This window comes from Vigna unguiculata, chromosome 5 (assembly GCF_004118075.2).
Source record: "Vigna unguiculata cultivar IT97K-499-35 chromosome 5, ASM411807v1, whole genome shotgun sequence".
In the NCBI taxonomy this organism is placed as follows: Eukaryota; Viridiplantae; Streptophyta; class Magnoliopsida; order Fabales; family Fabaceae; genus Vigna; species Vigna unguiculata.
In genome coordinates this window covers 35,846,502-35,868,513 of record NC_040283.1, presented here as the reverse complement: position 1 = coordinate 35,868,513, position 22,012 = coordinate 35,846,502, and the positions used below count along the sequence as shown (strand labels likewise).

Here is a 22,012-nt window from a genome sequence, read left to right as displayed (position 1 = left end):
TTGGGACTAAATTGAGACAAATTAAAATAAAGGGACCAAATTGAGACTACGGAAATGACACCTGGAATAATACTGACACGTGTCACTGTCACTACCACATTACTCTGTCACTGCCACGTGGCACGATGACAACTTGACACGTGACAATTTTTTTATTTTTTTATTTTTTTTAAAAAAATAAAAAAGAATAAAAAATTCAAAAAATCGAGGAACTGACACGTGGCACTCCCTCTAACGGCGTCAACTTTGACTCAATAGAAAGAACAAATTTGAGACGTTTTAACAAAAAAAGGGACCAATTTGAGACTTTTAAAAATTTGGGTATCATTTTGAGATTTTGACTGCAAAATGGAGACCAAAGACATAATTAAAACCTTATATTTTTAATAAAACTTCCTTAAACATACTCTACATGTAGTTAAAATTTATTAAATAAGGAAAAAACGCTCTTCCATTTTATAAAAATAATATAAAATTTATATTTTGTCAAATAAGAGTGCAATAAATATTAAAATTATTAATAAACTCAGTCAAGGAGTTATAATGTAAGATAAGTAAGGAAATCTTTCTCTTATCCAAAAAGAGGGTATATTAATTATTTATATTTTACCATCATATTTTAAATATCTTAGAAATAATAAACTAAGGTTTAAATAAATTTTTAATACTTATAAAATTACAGATTTTTTATTTTGACTTCTATAAAAAATGTGCTTCCATTATTATAAAATTTAAAATTATTCTTTTAGTTTTTATGAAATACAGCTATTTTGTAATCATTATTTTTAGTCTCTAATATTAATGTTAAAAAATAAATAAACAATTAGTATTATTTTAAAGATTTAAAATGTTATTCTAAGTGGAACAAATGCCTACGTCAATATATGTCACTTAAAATAGTTATTTAACTTGTAGTTTTCAATACACAGTAATTAGTTAGTGTTATATAATTAAAAGAATCAATTTATGAAAACAAAAAATTATAAAACCTAAAATAAAAACTTGGAACTAAAATAATATTTAACTCATAAATTAATTACTCAGATATGAATCTCATTAATTGGTTTGTGACTTTTGATGGAGTCAAGTTAGAGTCATTCCAATACAAATTTATTGAAACACATATCTTCTAAAATAATTTCAGCAGACAAAAAGGAAGCTTGAAATTTGAAGGTTAAAAACTTTATGACTGAACCTTTTTAATGTGTCTATTTTAATAATGCAACATCAAAAGGCAAATTAATCTCTATAGGGTGTTGGTTAGCTTAGTTGCATGGAGGAAGTGGTGCATATAGAAAGACAAATAATGGTAAAGATAAAATATGAGGAACGTGTTTGATAAAATACCTAGCTGAGGTTCACCTATAAAACCTTTTGCTAATTTCGTGGTGATTATTTTTGTATGAACGTGATGTTAAATAGTTATAATTTTGTCCACAATATTTACTTTCTAAAATGATAAAATGGTTGTTCACTAAAATTTGGAGACAGAGACTAAAATTATCTCGAATTCAGTTAGCACATATGCAGAAAAAACTAACTTTGAGCTTCCAAATATGGTAGAACTTTCATCAAAAGTTTTACTTTGAGTCCAGACTCAGCTTCCCCTTGCCAGGTAAATTTCCTTAAAAGTCAGAACTTTCATCAAAAGTTTTACTTGGTAAGAGATTTTCATAACATTCAGAAACTGGGGTTTAGTATCCATAAGTACCCATAAGTACATCAGATGAAGAAAAAGAAAGGTCCAGGAAGTGAAGAAGAATATGATAGAATCAGAATTATTCTCCAGAGTCATTCTCTTAAGATTAAGAGAATTGATTTCCTGTAGGTAATTAAATATTCTGTAGTGACATACCTCATTTACATCATATTGTTATATATAAATACCTATACCTATCTACAATACAAAATACAACACATTCAAATTTTCTTTCTATCAGAATAACTAACAAATGTTTGAACATGAGTTTGCAGGTGTGAATGAGACTTTGGAATGCATAAGGGAAGAGAATGATACAGTGTCATATACAAGGAACAGCTCAACTGATGCAAAAGGCTGTTACAGCATCCCTGTCCGTGGTGATCACGAGGAAGAGATCTGTGTGGTTGTTGCAAACCCACCAAGAAAGGGACAATGCAGACAGGCAATGCCAAACAAGTCCGACAGAATCATTCTCACCAAAAACATGGGAGCCGCAACCCAGACACGTTATTTCAATCCCCTTGGGTTCATGACACAGACAACTAATCTACAATGCACTGATGTTGTTCAGGAGCTAGGACTCGACAGACTCCATGATGATTAAGCGGAAGAGAGAAATGAGTTAACTCAATCCACAAGAGAGAACAAAATGTCATGTGATGTTGTTGGATCAGTTTGTCTTGTATCTATATCTATATTAATTAACCATTATCCATGATGTGTTGCGGCAAACACTTTATTATCAAATAAATGATATTTGGATTTTGGTACATGCTGACACAACTACACTCAGTTACAGATTATTGCATGTTTTGATGAAACTTTTCCATATAAAACAATCAAATAGGGTTACAAATTACAATGTCTGTTTCACAAATATACATAACTCGTTTAAAACTGAATGAAATTAATTTGTAACTTGAAAATCAACTCCATTAGTTATTGATTTGATAACTTGTTCTTTCTGATGGTTGATGAATCAAATATCATATTTGTTGCCTTCAACTGAAGACGTTCTTCTCTGGTTTATCTTATCTGCCATAAGTCCAAGCTAGCTCATGATCCTTGATATTGTGGTCAGTTACACAGTCTGTTCCTCAAGCATTTTCTTGTTGTGGAGGAATTTGACTATGTCTTGTAGGCCTTCTCTAACATCAGAGATCTTTATTAGCTCTCCTGCAATTTCAGCTGGAGTCACTTGTACTTCTCTGAGAAGCCCTTCAATCTGGTCAAAGAGTTTGTGCTGAGAAATTCCAAGGTAATTGAAGGCCAATTGCTCAAAAGCAGAAAAACTACAGTATGACAGATGAATATGCATGTCCATTCTTCCAGGTCTTAACAGAGCAGGATCCAGCTTCTCTTTGTGATTGGTTGTGAAAATAAAAATGCGTTCCTCTCCACAGCATGACCATAGACCATCTATAACATTCAACAGTCCTGAAAGTGTAACCTGTTGAAAAATTAGTACAAATAAATTCATGTTAGACATCACTGTCATTACATACTTAACTTTACATAAACAAAGTAATAAGCAATTGCAAGCATATAGATATTGTTAACATGGATAGAGATAGATGCACACATTCATGTTCCTATATTTGTTATCATGTGTTAAATCTCTGAGGTGTGTGTAATGAAAATTGAGACAAAGCTTTCGAAATAAAAAAAGAACCTTATTATCTCCATTCTTAACTGCTTCTGCATCTTCTTCTCGGTTCTGCAGCTTTATAGTGCAATCAATGTCCTCTATGACAAGCATGGAGCGGTTAGACATGGCTAGGATCAAATTTTTTAATTCATTATTGTCATGGACAGTGGTGAGATCCAAGTCATAGATATCATAGTTGAGATAAAAGGACATGGAAGCAATAAGGCTAGACTTGCCAGTGCCAGGAGGGCCATACAAGAGGTAACCACGTTTCCAAGCTTTCCCAGTTCTTTTATAGAACTCTTTCCCTTTCACAAACTTGTCCAAATCATTCACTATTTCCCTCTTAAGTTTTGCATCAATTGCAAGAGTTTTGAAAGTCATGGGGTGACCAAGTTTGATACCAGGAACTTTCCAATAATCTCTATAATCAACCGTGTGAAGCTTCACTGCCTCATTTTCCTCTTTGATGGCCTTGGCTCTCTCCAACACGTATGGAAAATATGAACTGAATATCTTCTCCTTGTGTTTCTTCGGAAAACATAGCTCATAGTACCTTATTTCTGACCTCAAAGAGGAATTCATATCATGATGCTTATTCCGGATTGATTCAGCTTGTTTACATATGTATTTCCACCTTATTTGAACTCCTTCAAACTCATCATTCACTTCTTCATCTCTGTCTACACCAAATGATAGATTTTTATCATTCTCTGATTTGCTTGCTTTGACTCTCTGAGCTGAGAGAGTGGCTTTGGTGGTGAGATAGGCCTCTGCAGCGTCAAACACTTGGTTTCTGGACATGCCTTGAAACTCTTCAATGACCACAGTGAATCGGGTGGAGAATTTGCGAGATAGATTGTGAAGTCCTGAGTGAAAAAAATCCAAGATTTCTTGAGGAACAAACTCATTGGTAATGCTTCTGACCACCACAGCTGAAGCTGCAATGGAGGCCACAGCAGTTAAAAGGGACTTGCTATTGGACATGCTTTTGGTTAATGGAAAACAAGGTAACACAAAAGATACGCAAATTGTTCAAAACTTCAACTCAAAGATCAACTCTGAATCAAATCAATTCCTCAACCAGTCAAAAGAACTCTCTGTTTATGAGATGACTTGGAATGACCCTTTATATAATAGTACAAAACAAGATTAATCTGCTGTTGATTCGGCTTTTGGGTTGTTGAAAGTGGAACTTGACGTGTTTACCACTCATATTGACTTTCTTGTCGTTTTGAAACTTTCCGAGTACTTTCACTCCGTGATCTGTTTGCAACCAAACTTGTCAGAGTCATTGGTTGATGTTGATGCACCATTGTTGAACATTCAGAGAGGAGGAAGCTGTGGAGAAACCTGTTAAGGATTTTAGAACCTCATTTAATAGATTTGTCTTTAATGGTGACTTCTTTTTTTGTTGCACACACAACAAAATATTCTTGAGATTGTGATTTTTCACATAAATTTGGTGTATTTTGCCAGTTTTTTACTTGTTTTTGATTGATCAAAGCGAATTTGGTTGTAGCTGCTTGTATAAACAGCAACTCCCGTATGAAAAACTCTAACTCGTTACCTTAAGTTAAGTTTAGACGATTAATTTTGAATCTTGGAGGATTTTGACATGTCTAAAATTTGAATGTTTTGATTTAAGTTTTCTCTTATTTTTAAAAATTTAGTTTATATAAATGGATTAATTTTTTAAACGTTAAATTGTCAATTTTACACAAATTTATTTTCTGCAAAATGTAAAATTTATTTTTAAATGTATAATTAAAAATTGAAATTTTCAGATTAAAATTTATGAAAACAAGCATTAGTTATTTTTTAAAACATTTCACAATTAGAAAAAACAAGTCTTAAGAAAGGTCTTAAAATTAAAAATTGAATATGGTTGTGAATCTTAACAATAAAATATTATATTTGAAGTTTCTTTTCGGTCTTAATAATAAACCACAAAACTAACCCCTTTTTTTATGTTGAAAAAGCTGAAGTACAAATAAAAAACCTATAAAAATGTGCATTCTAATATAAATAATTTAAAAGTAAAGTGAGAAAATATGCTTTTACTGGAGTGTAGACCTTTGACCAGGTGACAAAATCTTAATAATGACTTAAATGTTTCTTATGATTGGAATCAAATCTTTTATTCGTTGTTCAAAAGGAGAAAATTCACCTGCAAAATACTTTTCGACGTTGAAGTCAATAAGAAAGTTTTAAATCTTTATAAATAAAAGAGAGAGTATAAGATAATTGTGTGTATTTCTTGGTGAAATAATGTGTATTATAAGGTTTTTAGGCCCTATAAAATTTGTTATAAAAACTATGATAATATTAAGAGAATATCAAATAATATCAACAAATATAATAACTTACGATTTATATGTTAATTAGTAGAATAATAATAATAATACAATATTTTGCTTTATTAACTATATATTTTGTTGATATATTAAGATATTATAACATATATGATAATTGCACCAACAAATATCTTACAGTATCTTTTGGTGGGCTTTCATCCAATTGTGTACAAGGTTATGATGGAATGAGTATAATGGAAGGGAGGGTGGTTTTGAATGTTGTTGGTGGAAAATGTTAATCAAGAGTTTTATAGGAATCTTTTATTAACTCGGTAAGAATATGGGTAATATCCTATTTTTCAATTGGGTATAAGTAGTCTAATATATATATATATATATATATATATATATATATATATATAAAATTTCTTACTCTTTAATTTTATAATTTTTTTTAACTACATACTTTTTTCTCTTTTCTAATTGTATGGTTCATAATGAAATCAATTCACATGTCTAAGATATTATTTCTCCTATCAAAAACTTTTTTGCACTTATGTTCAAATGATGTATCGAAATTAAATATTCTTTATGTCTTATATTTAAATATGTCTACTTATTTTTAATATTTTTATTTATTATTTATCTTTTTCACATGAAAATGTTTAACTTTTTTTTGAAGTGTTCAATAACATCAACCATTCATTTACTAGGTAATAAAAAAATCATATTTTTTATTCTCTTATTCTTATTTTTATTTCATTTAAAGAATCTTTCTTGTTTTGCCAAAATAATTTTTATTATCTATCAACAATTCGATTAGTTTTATATATGAAATGTTTACTTAGATCTTTAAGGTATTTTTATCTTATTATATCTTTAATTATACATTTGCTTTCCTTTGGACGATTTCATTCAGTGGTGTATCAAATTGTTTCTAAGACATACATTTGACTTATTTTTAATATTTTTTATATGTTGTTTAATTTTATCATATTCAAGATATTATTTTTATTTTCTAACTTATTATTATAAGTGTAATTCTATAACTACAATTATATAAAAATAATTTTATTTATTATAATATAATAATTTAATGTCATTATCGTAAATCTTGTTTATCACCATCCAATATATATCAAAATTGAAATGATGAAAAATTTATTCTAAATTTCAATTATTATTAGTTCAATCCTGATTTTTTGTGTGATTTCATTCAAGTGGTCTATTATGATTTTTATTAGTGTATAAAAATGAAATTTCATTATAATTTAAAGAATATAAGAGTAAAAAGACATTTAAAATATTTTTAAATTTGATTATCTAATTTCTTTTTTGTAATTTTTTAAAAATATTTTTAAACTTTATCAACTTTATCTTATTAACTTTGCAAATTTAATAAGTGTTTTAGTCTCATGAAATTTCAATTGGTACTCTAATTTAAAATATATACCATTATAATTTTTTTATGATTATTTGATATTAATCAAACCTTCTTTTTATATTGAATATTTTATAATATTAATTTTTTTTTTAAGAATTTTTTATTATTTTATAAAAATCAATTAAATAATATTGAAAAAGTAAAAAGATAAGTATAAGTACGGACACAGATACGGGTTCAATATATTCTCTGATGAGAATAGAAATGAAACAAAATTTTATATCAATTAAGTTTGGAAGTGAAAATGAAGATGAATTTTATTCTTAAGAGATAAATATGAAATAAAGAAACTTGTCCTCGTCACCGTACCTACTCTGAATGAGTAAAGACGAGGGGAAGGAGAGGTGCACTGTAAAAGAAGGGAAGGTGCACAGCAAAGGAAGCAGAGGCTCAGGTAAACTTTTTTTTAATTTTATTATAAATTTTGAAGAGGCAAAACGAAGATATTAACATTTATGAAAGTGCAGGAAGAAAACAAGGAGGTGCAGGAAAACATGACCATAAAGAAAGAATAAAAAATATAAAAATGAAGACTTTGAGATGGGCCTAGCCCGTTCCAGTTATCTGCCCGGACCCCAATTTATTCTCTGCACCTGCTTTTATTTGTGTTCGGCTGCTTATCTATTTTACGCATCTCCACTCATTTGTATCGTGCTTTATTGTCTGTACCAGATTGGGCGCTTCTGCCTGCACCTTCAACTTCTTTTGCACCCCTAAAATTTATTATTATACCCTTCATTAATATATAGGTGAACATGGGTGAAAAGCACTAAATTTCATTTACTGCGTCATCAACTTCTTTGCACCCCCAAATTAGTTCATACGTATTTCTTCTCCCGTTCTGCGTTTTTTCTCCGTCTCATTACTGTGCCTTCATTTTAATTTTTCTCCGTTTCATTCTCTCGTGTGGTCCCTGTCTGAGCTTTAATTTTTTCTGCTTCATTCTTTCATTCTCTCGTGGTGGTCCCTCTTCCGAGGTTTGTGTCACTTTCATTCATTTTTTTAAAGGAATCTTCTTTATTCTCTCTCATTGTCCGTTGTGCTTGTGCTTGAAGGTTCTGTGTTTGAAGAAAGGTGGTATTGTGAGTTACCTGTGCGTCCTCTTATCTTCTCTCCAAGTGTGGTACTGTGAGTTCCTTCTCTCCAGGTCAGCCTTTTCGGAGTTCAAATGTTAATATTAGTTTTACATTTTTTTTTTCTGTTTATTATGTGAAACGAAATTCGTATTCCGTTTCAAAAAGTATGAAACTGATTCCACATTCCGTTTCCAAAAAAAAACATGGAATCTTTATGAAACGCATTTTGGAATCCGTTTCACACCATTTTGAAACGGATCACGTATGCCGTTTCGCGGAAAAGTTGAAAAATTTGTGAAACGGAATATTCCGTTTCAGAGAAGTATGAAACGGATTACAGAATCCATTTCAAAAAGTTTCCAATTTTTTTTTTTGTGAAACAGATTTCAAATTTCGTTTCACATTTTTCTGAAACGGAATTCATATTCCGTTTCACAAATTTGAATTTTATTTTAATGAAACAGAATCCATTTCAAAAAAATGTGAAACGGAATTTGAAACGGATTCCATGTTCCGTTTCAGCCTTCTGCGAGACGGATTCCAAAATCCATTTCAGTGAAAAAAAAAAGAAAAAAAAAATGAATTGTGTGTTTCGTTTCAGCCTTTTGCGAAACGGATTTCACAATCCGTTTCGGTGAAAAAAAAAACAAAACGGATTGTGTGTTCCGTTTCAGGCATGTTTGAAACGGATTTGGAAAGTCGTTTCGGTGAAAAATTAAGACGAGATCCGTTTCTGATTTTTATGAAACAGATCTTGTAATCTATTGCACAACCATTCCTAAAATCAATTAAAATATACAGACAACCATTCCTAAAATCAATTAAAATATAATAAGATTAATTAACTGGGCGAATGGAGAAGAGGGGAGACTGCAGAGTTGCGCGAAAGGAGAAAAGGGAGGCTGCGGAGGCTGGGGAGAAGAACAGTGTGTGGACGCTGCGGAGAAGAAGAATGTGTGGAGGCTGTGTGGAGGCTGTGGAGAAGAAGAGTGTGTGGAAGGATAAGAGCAGAATGTGGGCAGGAGAAGAGGGATGCTTGCTATGAAAAAAAAAGCTTCACGCGCAGCTAGGTCAAAGATTCTTCTGTTGGGGATGCAGGGAATCTAATTCCTTTTATTGCTTTATTGGGGTGCAGAGGGTGTATGGTTTTGGGGTGCAGAGGGTATGCGGTGAAAAAGAGAGAGTTAGTAACTTCTAATTTTTATCATGGACAAACATGAAAATATATTTGGTTTTGGGGGTACAGGAGAGATTATTGGAGGTGTAGGGAGAAGCCCCCTACCAGATTTGACTATAGCACTTCATACGCACCTATGCTTTATTAGCTAATGGATTAGGCCATGTTTTATTCCTCCTAACACTTAATAAACTTTTGCACACATACCTCCCAATTGTGTTGGGCTTCTGTTATTTTAACTCTTGTTTGATTTTTTATACTCACAATAGTTTTATTATTTGCCATTCCACAATTTCTTGTACAGACAGTTTTCTTTATTTTAAATCAAAATTGCAAACTAAAATTTTTAATATTGAAAATCGTTAATTATCATGTTTGATGATTGCATGTTTTCTTAGGCCTTATGGATAAATCAACTCTGTGATCTAGTTAATCTCTTCTCAGCATGTGTACTGTGTCCGCTAGTTCTGTATTTGCAATGGTTGATGTGTTTGCATCGTTATGTGCGTTTAATCTTCTCGCTCAAAATTCAATTTTTGGAGTCCAGCTGCTTATTGTTTTGCGTCATATGCTTGATAAATGTTCTAGGATAGGTGTGTTTCAGCTTACTTGATATAGTACTGAATTCAGTCTAAGATATTTAATATTTCCCTGTGTTATACCAGTTTCAGGTATATTCTGATTCCAAATGGAACCACCAACACCTTCAAAAACACCAAACGCAGAAAATTTGAACCCCAACGTAGAACGGAGTAAGCAAAAAGTCACTAGGCAAAATCCATTTAAGCTAATAACAGAGGTCAAATTTTTGTGGTCATTGATTTGATTTTCTAATTATTTTTTTTAAAATTTTTCAATAACTCTGGAGTCTGTAGAGTAACTTTTGTGATGCAATGATACTGTAACAGAGGGGAAAGGTGAAATAGGAAGAGCTGATGAAGAAAGTACAAGAGATGATGGCTGAAGAAGAAAATTTGAGGATACCAATGCACAAAGTCTTCCATGGACTACATACGAACCTCAGGTGAGGTCATGGTGCTTTGTTTGATGTCACTTTTCGCAGCGCTTGTTAAAAACCTACATGGAATGAGAGAAGAAGGCCTCCCTAGTGATATTCCAGCAATTGATGATCGTGCTGAATTTCACCACAGGTGTCTCTTCCATCCATTTCTTTTCCCTTTACTATATTGTTATTACCAAGTAGTTTCATTAGGTTTGACAAGTTCAGTTTGAGCCATGTTTTTCATTTGAGGAAAAATGGATGATTGTTGAAAACACAGCCACATGTGGACCATTTCATTGTGTAGGTAGCAGAAAAATTAAACTTCATAGAACAAGGAAAGGGAAAGGCAATAGATAAACAATATCTACTATATCTACCATCTACAAAGGATTCCCTTATCTCTGTAATGAAAAAAATACTGATATCTCTGTACTTCACTTTCACTCCCTTGTATAGATGACAGAAGAAGAAGAAATAAAGAGATTGAGGAAGGAGCTCGTTCTAAAGGCTCAACCAAATCCTTATTTTTGATAGACCTTTTGTTCGAAGGAGGTATAACAGGTAGAACATGTTTTCTGCAAACTGTCATTTCATTTTTTTTTTCTCATTATGAGTCTTTATGCATGAAAGGTCAATGAAGCCTTCAACAATACTTAGAAATCCAAGATTCAGCACAAGGACCACGGAGTAGCCTTGGATTGTAGAATAGATTTTCTTGTAAATTTTAGTTTTGGGACTTGCTGGACCTCATAATTGTATCTTTTCTTAGGTTTTGGACTATAAGTTTAGAAGCCCATAATATATAAGCCTTTTGGTAGACTAAGCCCATAGTATATAGGTCTTTTAGTAGACTCTTGTATACTGATTTTGTATAATTGAAAAATTGAGGTTTTCTTTTATGTGAGAGTTTTTCTCTTTAGTCTTTACCATGGAAACCCTCCCTTTCTCTATTCCTCTCTGCACTCACAATTTCCACTCTGTTTCATGTTTTCATCATTTTTTCTCTTCATTCCTCTCTGATTCTCTATAACAATTGTTCCAATAACAACTTTTTAAACAAAATTTAATAATTCTATTGTTTAGTCAAATCTGGTTTTGTGTTGAAACTAGAATAATATATAGGTCTTGTTGTATGCTTTTAGAGAATAATGAGAAGTAATTTAGTTTTCTGCATCTCTACAATCTTCTTTAGAAGTAGTGAGTGAGTGTGGCGAGGTGTTTCAGTGGGAAGAGTGAGTGAGCGAGTGAGTGATACATTCTAAGTTAATCCAAACTCATAAAAGTTTGAGTTACAGTGACCAACAAGAAAGAACCAGTTTAAAGAAACAAACTTTAACTAAAAACTAATATATTTGGGTTGATCAATTTCCCTATTTTTGCTCCAACAAATACACATAAGAAAGGACTGAATCTTGGGACAAGAGATGATGAAAACTGAATGAAGGAAAGATTTTCATATGTGGAGGAATAGGCATACAACTCAATAAATCAGATCAGAAACCATTGGTAACATCCCATGAATCTTAAAGAAATAGAAACTGCATTATGTGATCTCTATATGTTACCACCCTCTTCAGGGATATCAGAAGTCCACAAAGTAAGGTTATCCCTCAACAGCTGCAAGATTAAGGTACCGTCCTTGTAAGATTCCTCATTCAGAGAATCTAGCTCTGAGACAGCATCATCAAAGGCTTGCTTAGCAAGATGGCAGGCCCTGCAAATAAGTTAAATCAAGTAAGCATATGTCCCTGCTCTTTGTGTCATTAGCACAACTATTTCTGCATACCTTTCAGGTGAATTCATTATCTCATAATAAAACACAGAGAAATTTAGAGCCAGACCCAAACGAATGGGATGTGTAGGTTGTAATTCATTCTCACCAGTGCTAGCAGCTGTCTGTAAATAATCATGACTCAGCAGTTTTAGTCTAACCTTGAAATTTAAGGTTGTCTAAATGGCATACATAACAAAATTCCAAAAATTTGAAGAACAGCATAACATGACAAATACCTGATATGCTTTAAGTGACTGATCTGCTACCTCATTCTTTTCATCACCAGCTTTGAATTCTGCCAAGTACCGGTAATAGTCTCCTTTCCTGCATCCAATTTAGAACTCAAACCAAAAAACCTTGCACATCTGATATCGTAAACAAAAACACTTTAGAAGCCACAAAGAAGAAGATCACAAAGCATACATTTTATAATAAAACAATGTGGACTCTGCAATATTTGTGGATGGAATAAGATGCTCATCTAAAATTATCATAATGTCACTGCAAATGTTAGACAGCTCCAACTCGACCTTCTGCCTATAATCCCTGATGCGCTTAACATTCAACTCATTCCCTTTTGACTCCTCTTTCTGCTCTATCGATGACAAGATCCTCCATGAAGCTCTCCGTGACCCCACCACATTTTTGTATCCAACAGAGAACAAGTTCCTCTCCTCCACACTCAGCTCAACGTCCAGCTTCGCCACCTTCTTCATCGCATCCACCATTTCTGCACACCACACCAACACTCTTGAATCATATTCCAAAACAGTAATAAATAAACTTCGAGTTTAGTTTTCACACTCTCATCCACTCAGAAATCATGGAAGGCGTGACTTTTAAGATAGTTGTTAAACTTCACTACACAAAACACTGGAATCAAATTCCAAAACACACAACAAATAATATTCACACTCATCTCACTCGGAATCATGTTATTTTAAAAATAGACATACGTCAAATTCTACTCAGATATCAAGTTATTTATGCAGACTCTTGGAGCAACAATTATAAAATTGAACAACAAATACATCCCAAAAACTCCAAAATTTCACTCTTTTCTTCTTTAATAATTGAGACGGTTAAATGGGCAAGTGAAATGAAGTAGCAGTTAGACGCAGAAGTGAAAAAAGCAGTGGACATTTATGGAAAAAATTGAAACTTTATCAGACCAAACGCGGTTAATGGGACAAGAAGAAGATGGGTAGGTGCAGAAGATGCTGGAAACGTGATTGAAAGTGGAATGCAGCTAAAATGAAGGAACGAGAACAAGTGTTCACTTCACAGTAAACATCTAAAGAGAGAAAGCACCGTCATATCGTTCAGCTTGTTCAGCTAACTTTGCAGCATATACAAAGTTCTCGCGTTCCTCGGAGAAGGTAGCCATTGATTCAGTAGCTTGAGTGCTCGACTATCTCCCTGCCCAGGGTGCTGTAGAGAGAGAGAGTGAGAGAGAGAGAGAGAGAGAGAGGAACCACAAGTGAAGTGAAAGTTAGATGCTGTTTTTTTTTTTTTTTTTTTCTGAAAAAAAAGTTTTGAGAATTTATAGGTAACCTGGTTTTGCCGGTGGCAGGGTTCTCTCTTTTTAGGACAGTGATTGGGAGTGGGACCCATGGGCTTGGGTGTGTCCGTGTGGGCTCTGTACTGGGTTTTTTAATATCACATAATATTTTCTTATTTAATTAAATAATAAAAACTGAATGTTAATTTACAAAATCACAAATCTTTTATAACTAATTTTCAAGTTTATAAAACGTAATTATTTTACAAGAATGTAATTTTTATAATTTTGTATTAATTTGTTAAATGTAATTAATTATTATTTTATATTAAAATATATAATTACTAACATCCAAACCAACCTCAAACTAATACATTAAAGCCAATGTCTTCTTAGGTTTAATAAGCTATAAAGTTTTTATATGCTTGAAACAAGTTGCTATCACTCTCTTTGATCTTTATGAAGTATACTTGATGTTTTTTTCACTCTGCTTGAAGCTTCATTGTTCTTTAAAATTATTCAAGAAATTAATAGGTTAATATTATAAAAAATATATTATTATTATTATTATTATTATTATAAAATATTATTTGTAATTAAGAAGGAAATTCTGTGATGGTTAAGGACATGAAAGGTAGTTGAATGAAGGCAATGAATTAGAGCCACCAATGATATGTATATGTCTATTCAATGAGTGTGATATTTGGTGAGAAATTTGGATGTTGCAATTGGCTTTATTTGGTGGGTATCACAAAAATTATCTTCAAAACCATTTTTATTTTGGTAAAGTTTCAATAGTCTTTCTTTTCTTTGATTTTCTACCCAATTTTCCCATGGGAGGAGATTATAAATATTACTTAACAAAACTATTTTATGAGATTGTTTAAATTTAAAAATATAGCAATTTTAAGAAAAAATAAAAAATAAACTATCCTTAAAAAGCATAAATGACTTATATATGGCAATAGTTATAAATAAAAGATTTTCACTAAATATGCCCCTTTATATTAGCAGTTCTTGCATTGGCTTGTTATATAAACTACTATAACTAAAGTCGAAACAAAATGTTACAAATATTTTTCTGTTTATTTAAAAGTTGCATTATTTGAATAAGAAACCATGTTATTTTTTTTAGCAAAAGCAGAAATTTATTAACTTGAAAGGATGGATGATGGTGATTGATCCCCAAGATTCTTCCACGAATAAAAGAGAAAAAAAAAGAGCAAAAGAAGTTGGTAACATTTTTACTTTGTAGACACCCTGTCACCATCATGTTTTTGGGACACTAATTGGTTGTCCACCACATCACAAAATTTGTTGTCCTAGTATCTGTCAGTCAAATAATACAGGTAAAAATCCAATAGATAAATCTTTTTATATTAAATATTAGGTTTAATCTGTTTTTTCTTTTAAACTTTTAATTGTTTGTAATTTTTATATTGTTCATATAATTAGGATTAAAGAAGAGCACATGTTTTTTTTCCTCTTTGCATACACAATAGTTTCAAATAGAGGTGAATCAATAAAACATGCAACAAGTGATAAATATTAATCCAAACTATTAGTAATTTTGTATAGTTTATAGAGCAATTAAACTAGTTATAAACACCAATTTTTTTTAACATAAATAAGCGAAAATAACATCAAAAACTTGTTGATGCTCAAATGCAATTAATTTTTCAGTAAATATATTGGATAGTTGTAGTACAATGAATAGACAATGTTTAAAATTTGATTGATTTGAATAAAAAGGTGTTTGATTTGTGAAAAATGAAGTAAAATCAATTCATTTCAATATGTTAAATAGAAAGATTTCACCACTAGTCTCTCTCTTATACTAATTATGTTTTTACTTATTTAAATGTAATTATTCATGTTCTAATAATGCTCTTAAATGTAACTCTAGATCCATTTTTGACATCTAGAGCTTAAGTTCATCAAACTCCAATATAAATTCTTAGTGACCGTTTGAATGAATTACTTGCTTTAAGTGTAGAACTTTAGTTGTGTTGACTTTGTTCAGCCCAATTTTGTAGTATTTTCTCTAAATTCTTTTGATTTTTCTACAATTTTCTCTTTTGGTGTTGTATTCTGTAAAACAAACTAAATTTAGGGTGAATTATCATAAAGTTATCAACAATCAAAGCCATATAAGTGCCAAAAAGCATCTAATATTTCACTTAAATTGGCATTTATCAACAACACAAACATTATCATGATTTGGCTTAGGCTATGACTGAGCAACAAGCTCTAACATAGGCTCCCCCATGGGATCCACTATAGGGTTCACCACAGGCACCTCAAGCTCCACAATAGGTTCCACCACAAGCTCACTATATCCATAATAGGTGCCACAAGAGGCTCCACAATAGCCTCCATAAGCTTTAAAACTGAACCTAGAGAATCCTTATTCCCATCATGGGCCCCAACCACCTTAGGACAATAATGTTGTTGTATTTTTATGTAAATTATTTTCTCCACGCCAAAATTATATTGGCATCTTATTGTAACTATCTACAATTAGATATATCGTGACTAATCATTTTACAATTTGAACAAAAAAGAGACAATTTCTCATACTCCAGATTACCAATAGATGCAAATTTTGGCCCTTCCACAAAATCAGATAACAAATAAACATCAACTAAGACACGTGTAAAGAAACCTCAAGACTTATCTTATTGTATTCCAAAGGAAAACCATTTATGTGCACCCAACATTGAGTTTTTCTTATTTTCATTGAAGATGGGACAAAATATTTAGTCTAAGCAAAAACATGAAGGATTCAGTAGAAAAATTCAAAACACCAACCGCCAAAACCCTTCTCATATCCTCAAGCGAAGAAAAAATAGGTTCATAGAACCATTTTCCAAGAGGAATTGCCTTCCATTGACCCAAATGTTTTCAGGCCACATCAAACTTCTTATAAAGATCTAAATGCATGAGAGATTTATCCTATTTTGTTAACAAGATACGCCCAAGCAAATAATTTTGCACTCTACTAGACTAGCTGGATAAACTTCTTGTGTAATTTGCACCGAGACCATATCCCCCTATATGCATGGAGAAGATAATTGTGATAAAGGAATATCACAAGTATTATTGAGAACTTGAGAAAATGTATGTTTTTGTTCCACACATTTAAAGAAGATTTAGATAAATGGGATTTTCCCCGATCTTAATCTTGTAAGTAAGTAAAAATCCCTGAAGAATAACAATTTGCACCTACATGTTGTCCATCCAACTAACCAAAACAAGAACGCCCAATCCAGAATGTAAGCACCAAAGCCACTGATTTTTTACCCACATGCCACCACGCAAGATTCAAAAGCATACGCAATCAAGAATGCACACCAAGAAACCGCTCCAACACGCTCAAAACACACCAACATTTAAATTTCTTCTTCAACCCTATTGTGACAACACAACACATAGAAACACTGCCTTAGTCGTGGTCTGCTACAGTTGCAACTGTGGACCAAACACCTCCAAACCACATGATAATTGCATCGCCTCCACACAAAGCATGATGAAAGACTACACCGCGTAAAGAATACACATCTTAACTACCAAAATCTTTATCATTAACATGCTTGTTTGGTTTCACGTTGTAGGCACCCATAATTGATTTTGATGCATATGAGATCATAAAATTCATGTTGATAGATTGTTTGCTTGTTTTCCAAAATAAATTTGAAGATGACAGATTCACGTTCAAAGAGAAGCCATCCATTCCAGCTTCTTTGTCAACCAAAATTGATTTGGGGGATTTGTTTTCTCATATTTATATTTTTACCCCCTCATTGTTGGTTGTGTTAATATTCTTCAAGGTGAGGTTTTCTTCATTGCATGTGGTTTTGCTTTGAGTTTTTGGTTGTTCCAATTGTGATTCTTTCTACTCAAACTTCTTTTCTTGGTTTTGGTTTATTTAATTTTTATAAATTTAATTTGTGAAAGATTCAATCTTCACAAAAACTTTCTTTAAGGATCAAACACATGTTGCATGTCGAAAACAAAAGTTGGCACACAAGGTGTTTGATGAAATTCCAAATAGGAACCATTACTATGTTGTACACGAGTTAGTATTGTAATCACCTTCCGGATGCATTCATGAAACTAAAAAACGTTAGATGACCACATTTATGGAGTTAAAACCTATCTTTTTGGTTTAGTTATTTTTTTGCCATTTATGAATATAGTTTTTTTCATATCCTTCTCATATTGACAAAATTTAGAAAAAATAAAAGTTACTATCAACATTAATCGTGAATCTTTTGCTTTATTTTCAAGTGCAAAAATATTAAATATTGAGGTTTTGGTTGTTGAAAGTTACTAATATTTCATTAATTCATTCCTATTACCAAATTATATGGAACATGTTATAGAGAGGTTAGAGTTCATTATATATTCACTAATCTTCTTTTTGTTCTCATTAAAATTGTTCTTGATCTTTTTAATTTTCAAAGTAAGTTGTAAGTCTTCTTTACTTATTTAAATTTTGTTATTGTTTTTATTAGATAATTTATAATTTATTTAATGATAGATATATTTGTTATGAATTTACTTGTTATCCAAAGTATGTACTTGCTAATGTAAATGAAAATATGCTCATGTTTAGAATCATGAGTACAAAAATATAAAAGGCGGTTTGGGATCTTAAAGCAAATGAGATTTTTATCATACCATGCTTAAAGCAAGTGACAAATGGGGAACGCCTTGGCACTAGTTTTACTAAGAATGAGTGGTTTGGAATTTCAATCAAATTTAAGGAGTTAACGGAAGAGATTATCCAAAATCAAAGTTTAAAAATAGGTATGATAACCTTAGAAGATATGGGAGAGGATGGTATAAATTAGGCTTAAATATACATTTGGTCCCTATTTTTGTTCTTTTTATTCAATTTGATCCTCATTTTCGTTTTGTGTTCAATTAGGTCTCCATTTTCGTCAAATTTTTGTCAATTTGGTCCTTTCTACTAACGGTATTTAAATAGTTAATGTTTTTGAACAATACATGTCACGTGTCAACTCCTGATTTTTTTGATATAAAAATAGGCTTGGGATGGGACAATATGAAGAATACAGTTGATGCACCAGATGATTGGTGGAAAAGAAAAATATTAGCATGTGCTAAATAAGTATGCCTTTTAACAAATATTATGTTTATGCTTAATACTAATTATTTTGGTTGTAAACATGCAGAAAAATCATCAATATGGAAAATTTAGGTATAAGGGACTTGCATTTTCTCGCCAGTTTGACCATACTTTTTAAAGATGTTGTGGCTAATGGAGAGTATGAGTGGACTCCGTCAACTGGAATGTTGCCTACTAATTTGTTCTCTAATTTTGAGTATTTATGAGTGATTTGATGTATAAATTTTAAAAAATTATTTTAACATATACATATAAGTTGTAATTAAACTTAATTACTAATTTGATCTTAAATTGGAGAGGACAAAATTGATTATTTAAAGGTATAATTAGTCGTATAGTACCCAGTTTGGGGCTAGGGTGTCAAATAGGTACCCGGTTTAAAAAAAGTGTCAATTGCATCCCAATTTTTGAAAAAAATGCTTCAATTAGGTCCATTTCTGACAGATTTGACTAACGCCGTTAGTCAACGTGCCACGTGTCAGTCTCTGTTTTTTTTGGTTTTTTTTTAATTTTTTAAAATTTTTTGAAAAAAAAATGCCACGTGTCAAGTCCCTGTGTGTGACAAGTGACATTGTCAGTGTAACGTGGCATTGCAATGCCACGTGTTAGTGTCACTATCAGATGTCATTGTATTGATTTCGATTTAGGCCCCCATATATGTCTTCTTGTTTCAATTTAGTACCTAAGTATGTGTATCTGATTCAATTTTGTCCCAATTTTTTTTAATAATTAAAATATTTTTGTAATCCATTTTTTATAAGATTAAAAATAATTAAGTATAACTATTTTTATAAAATTAAGTACTAATATTTATATTGTTCCCCTCAATTTTAGACCAAATTTATTATTTATATAAATGTTATACTAATATTTTTTTATTAAAAACGACTTTTTAACATATTACTTTATTAATTACTTTTTTATTAAGTACTCATGTTTTCTTAATTTTTTTTAAATAGAACAATATTGTCTCTTATTAATTTTAAACCAAAATTTCTATTGGTTTGAATGTTATACTAATTTTTTTTATTATTAAAAATGACTTAATAAAATGATTTTTACCACTAAATTTAATATAAATATCAAATACACAATTTTTGTTAAACTTTTATACTTAATTACTTTTAATTTTATAAAAAAATGGATTTTAATTATTAAAAAAAATTGGGACAAAATTGACTCAGATACACATACTTAGGTACTAAATTGAAACAAAAAAACATATATGAGGACTAAATCGAAATCAACACAATGACATTGATAGTGATACTGACACGTGGCACTGACAATGCCACGTGTCACACACAGGAACTTGACACGTGGCATTTTTTTTTCTTCAAAAAATTTAAAAAAATTTAAAAAAATTTAAAAAAAAACCAGAGACTGACACGTGGCACGTTGACTAACGACGTTTGTCAACTCTGTCTGAAAGGGACCTAATTGAAGCACTTCTTCAAAAGTTGGGATGCAATTGACACTTTTTTTAAACCGGGTACCTATTTGACACCCTAACCCCAAACTGGGTACTATACGACTAATTATACCAAATATTAATGATGTGTATCATCCTAGTTTAGAAAACATTGGCCTTAATTTGTAAGAAGGTTCAAGTGATAGTGAAGATGATAGTATTGGAGAAATAAATGATATTGAAGATCTTAATTCCAATGTTTCACAGAGAACCAGTAGCCAAGGATTAGGAATACAAAAAAGTGGAAAGAAGAGTAAAAGAACCAACAATGTTGTTTTGAAGGTTAAGAAAAAGGCAATTGCCTCATCAAATTTATGCTAATGTATGATTATAATCTTATGTGAAAATTTTATAATGTCACTTGTTGGTAATCTTTGTAATAAATTTCCATAGGTGAAAATGGATAATATGAATCATTGATATGAAAATTTTAAAAATAATATTGATGAAGATTATAATGATGACCTTATGGAAAAAAACATCTTATGTGAATGTACTTGTAGGTGAGTATTTAATAAAATATTTATTTAAAGAACCATGTAAAACTACCTATCACACAGATCATTGATAGATATATGAAATCTTACAAGATCATTATTTTCAATGTTATGAGAGACTTTTCATAAATTCTATACACTTTTTGTTGTTAATGTGGTATGTTAGAATGAGTATGAATATGTTTAAAATTATTTTGTAGTTCTTACTCTTTTTTGTTGCATGTTCCAAAGATTACAGCAGTGGCGATGAATTCATATATCCCAGTACCTATTTGAGACAACAACGGCACATCTGAATTGCTTTATGCAAAATGGAATTTCTTAGTATGGTGGTCTTTAATCATTGTTCTAAAGAGGTGATGTTTCTACCTACCACATATTCCAAACATTTCAATATCAATGTACCTTTCTTCTTCTTTTATCATTAGTTTTTTTCAACAAAAGGAAGTTACAACAATTGGCAAGAACATTGAGTTGGAGACAAAACGATGAAGTGAGATGCTAAATATCCCCAAAAAGAGATTTGCTAACACGCTAACATATGAACCCTACTTTCTCACGTGAACGGAAACTCCATAAATATCAACCCTTTCTCTTTCTTTAACTTTTATGATAAATGGGGTAAAAGAGGGTAAAAACCAACAAAGATGAATAACAATGTTTGCTTTGTTTTTTTTTTTTTTTTTGCTAAAAGTAAAAGTGCTTATTGGATGAGTGAACGTATATATCATGGGTGAGAAATTACATAATAAATGAATAAAAACTAAAAAGAAAGTATAAAAAACCTTAATTATTATATACATAGAATAAAATATTATATTTTTCAATAATATAAATTCGAAACACATTATTTATATATAATTGTCATTGTTTTGTAGCCATAATGTTTTCTTAATTTAGTAACTAAACAGTCAAAAATGAAGTTGTATTATTAAATCACTCAAACATAATTTCAAGTAACGAAACAAAACATAAAAAATACTTAGACATAAGATTAAAATAAATGTAATTTTAAGTCATTTAGATAATATTGTAAATACATCAGGTAACATAATTATTTTTACATCTATATTATGTAAAAAAATAATAATGATTATACATGTAAATTATTATATTTCTTAAAAACAAATATTAATATATATTAGGTGCGTTGTAATCACTCCTATACCTACTAAAATTTGCAAATAAATACCACCCTCCAAAATGCTCTTAAATAAGATTGCAGATATTTTTATGGGTGTCACTAAATTAGGTACTAGAAATCTTC

General features: G+C 31.0%; 3 protein-coding genes and 1 long non-coding RNA gene across 5 annotated transcripts; 2 read left to right on the top strand and 2 right to left on the bottom strand.

Annotated features, from left to right (window-relative positions):
• The first annotated feature begins 1,952 nt into the window (after nt 1-1,952).
• LOC114184660 (olee1-like protein) lies at nt 1,953-2,306 on the top strand. The gene has a single exon (XM_028071975.1). It carries the CDS (start codon nt 1,953-1,955, stop codon nt 2,304-2,306), a length of 354 nt encoding a protein of 117 aa, XP_027927776.1.
• A 279-nt stretch (nt 2,307-2,585) lies between these two features.
• LOC114183447 (AAA-ATPase At3g50940-like) lies at nt 2,586-4,469 on the bottom strand. Its single transcript, XM_028070469.1, has 2 exons — nt 3,375-4,469; nt 2,586-3,152 (listed from the first exon to the last, which is right to left on the bottom strand). Exons 1-2 carry the CDS (start codon nt 4,335-4,337, stop codon nt 2,784-2,786), a joined length of 1,332 nt encoding a protein of 443 aa, XP_027926270.1. The 5' UTR covers nt 4,338-4,469; the 3' UTR covers nt 2,586-2,783.
• A 5,188-nt stretch (nt 4,470-9,657) lies between these two features.
• Nucleotides 9,658-11,267, top strand: LOC114186136. The gene is made up of 4 exons (XR_003604974.1): nt 9,658-9,847; nt 10,010-10,143; nt 10,253-10,495; nt 10,804-11,267. It is a non-coding gene; the product is annotated as an uncharacterized LOC114186136 (long non-coding RNA).
• Nucleotides 11,268-11,678: 411 nt separating this feature from the next.
• Nucleotides 11,679-13,633, bottom strand: LOC114183203 (14-3-3-like protein D). Of its 2 annotated transcripts, none has more exons than XM_028070132.1 (5): nt 13,402-13,633; nt 12,545-12,851; nt 12,358-12,445; nt 12,134-12,243; nt 11,679-12,061 (listed from the first exon to the last, which is right to left on the bottom strand). In XM_028070132.1, the coding sequence occupies exons 2-5, from the start codon at nt 12,847-12,849 to the stop codon at nt 11,902-11,904; spliced, it is 663 nt and encodes a 220-aa protein (XP_027925933.1). In that variant the 5' UTR covers nt 12,850-12,851; nt 13,402-13,633; the 3' UTR covers nt 11,679-11,901. The 2 variants fall into 2 exon arrangements, with proteins under 2 accessions (XP_027925933.1, XP_027925932.1); XM_028070131.1 differs by having other exon boundaries at nt 13,433-13,633.
• Nucleotides 13,634-22,012: the final 8,379 nt, after the last annotated feature.

Excerpts from the sequence above, each read along its gene's own strand:
- LOC114184660 (XM_028071975.1), top strand. The coding sequence starts at position 1,953 with ATGTTTGAACATGAGTTTGCAGGTGTGAATGAGACTTTGGAATGCATA.
- LOC114183447 (XM_028070469.1), bottom strand. The coding sequence starts at position 4,337 with ATGTCCAATAGCAAGTCCCTTTTAACTGCTGTGGCCTCCATTGCAGCT. Across the intron at positions 3,153-3,374 it reads TTAAGAATGGAGATAATAAG|GTTACACTTTCAGGACTGTT; the intron begins GTTCTTTTTTTA and ends ATTTTTCAACAG.
- LOC114183203 (XM_028070131.1), bottom strand. The coding sequence starts at position 13,508 with ATGGCTACCTTCTCCGAGGAACGCGAGAACTTTGTATATGCTGCAAAG. Across the intron at positions 12,852-13,432 it reads ACAAGCTGAACGATATGACG|AAATGGTGGATGCGATGAAG; the intron begins GTGCTTTCTCTC and ends TGTGGTGTGCAG. Across the intron at positions 12,244-12,357 it reads AGTCACTTAAAGCATATCAG|ACAGCTGCTAGCACTGGTGA; the intron begins GTATTTGTCATG and ends GATTATTTACAG.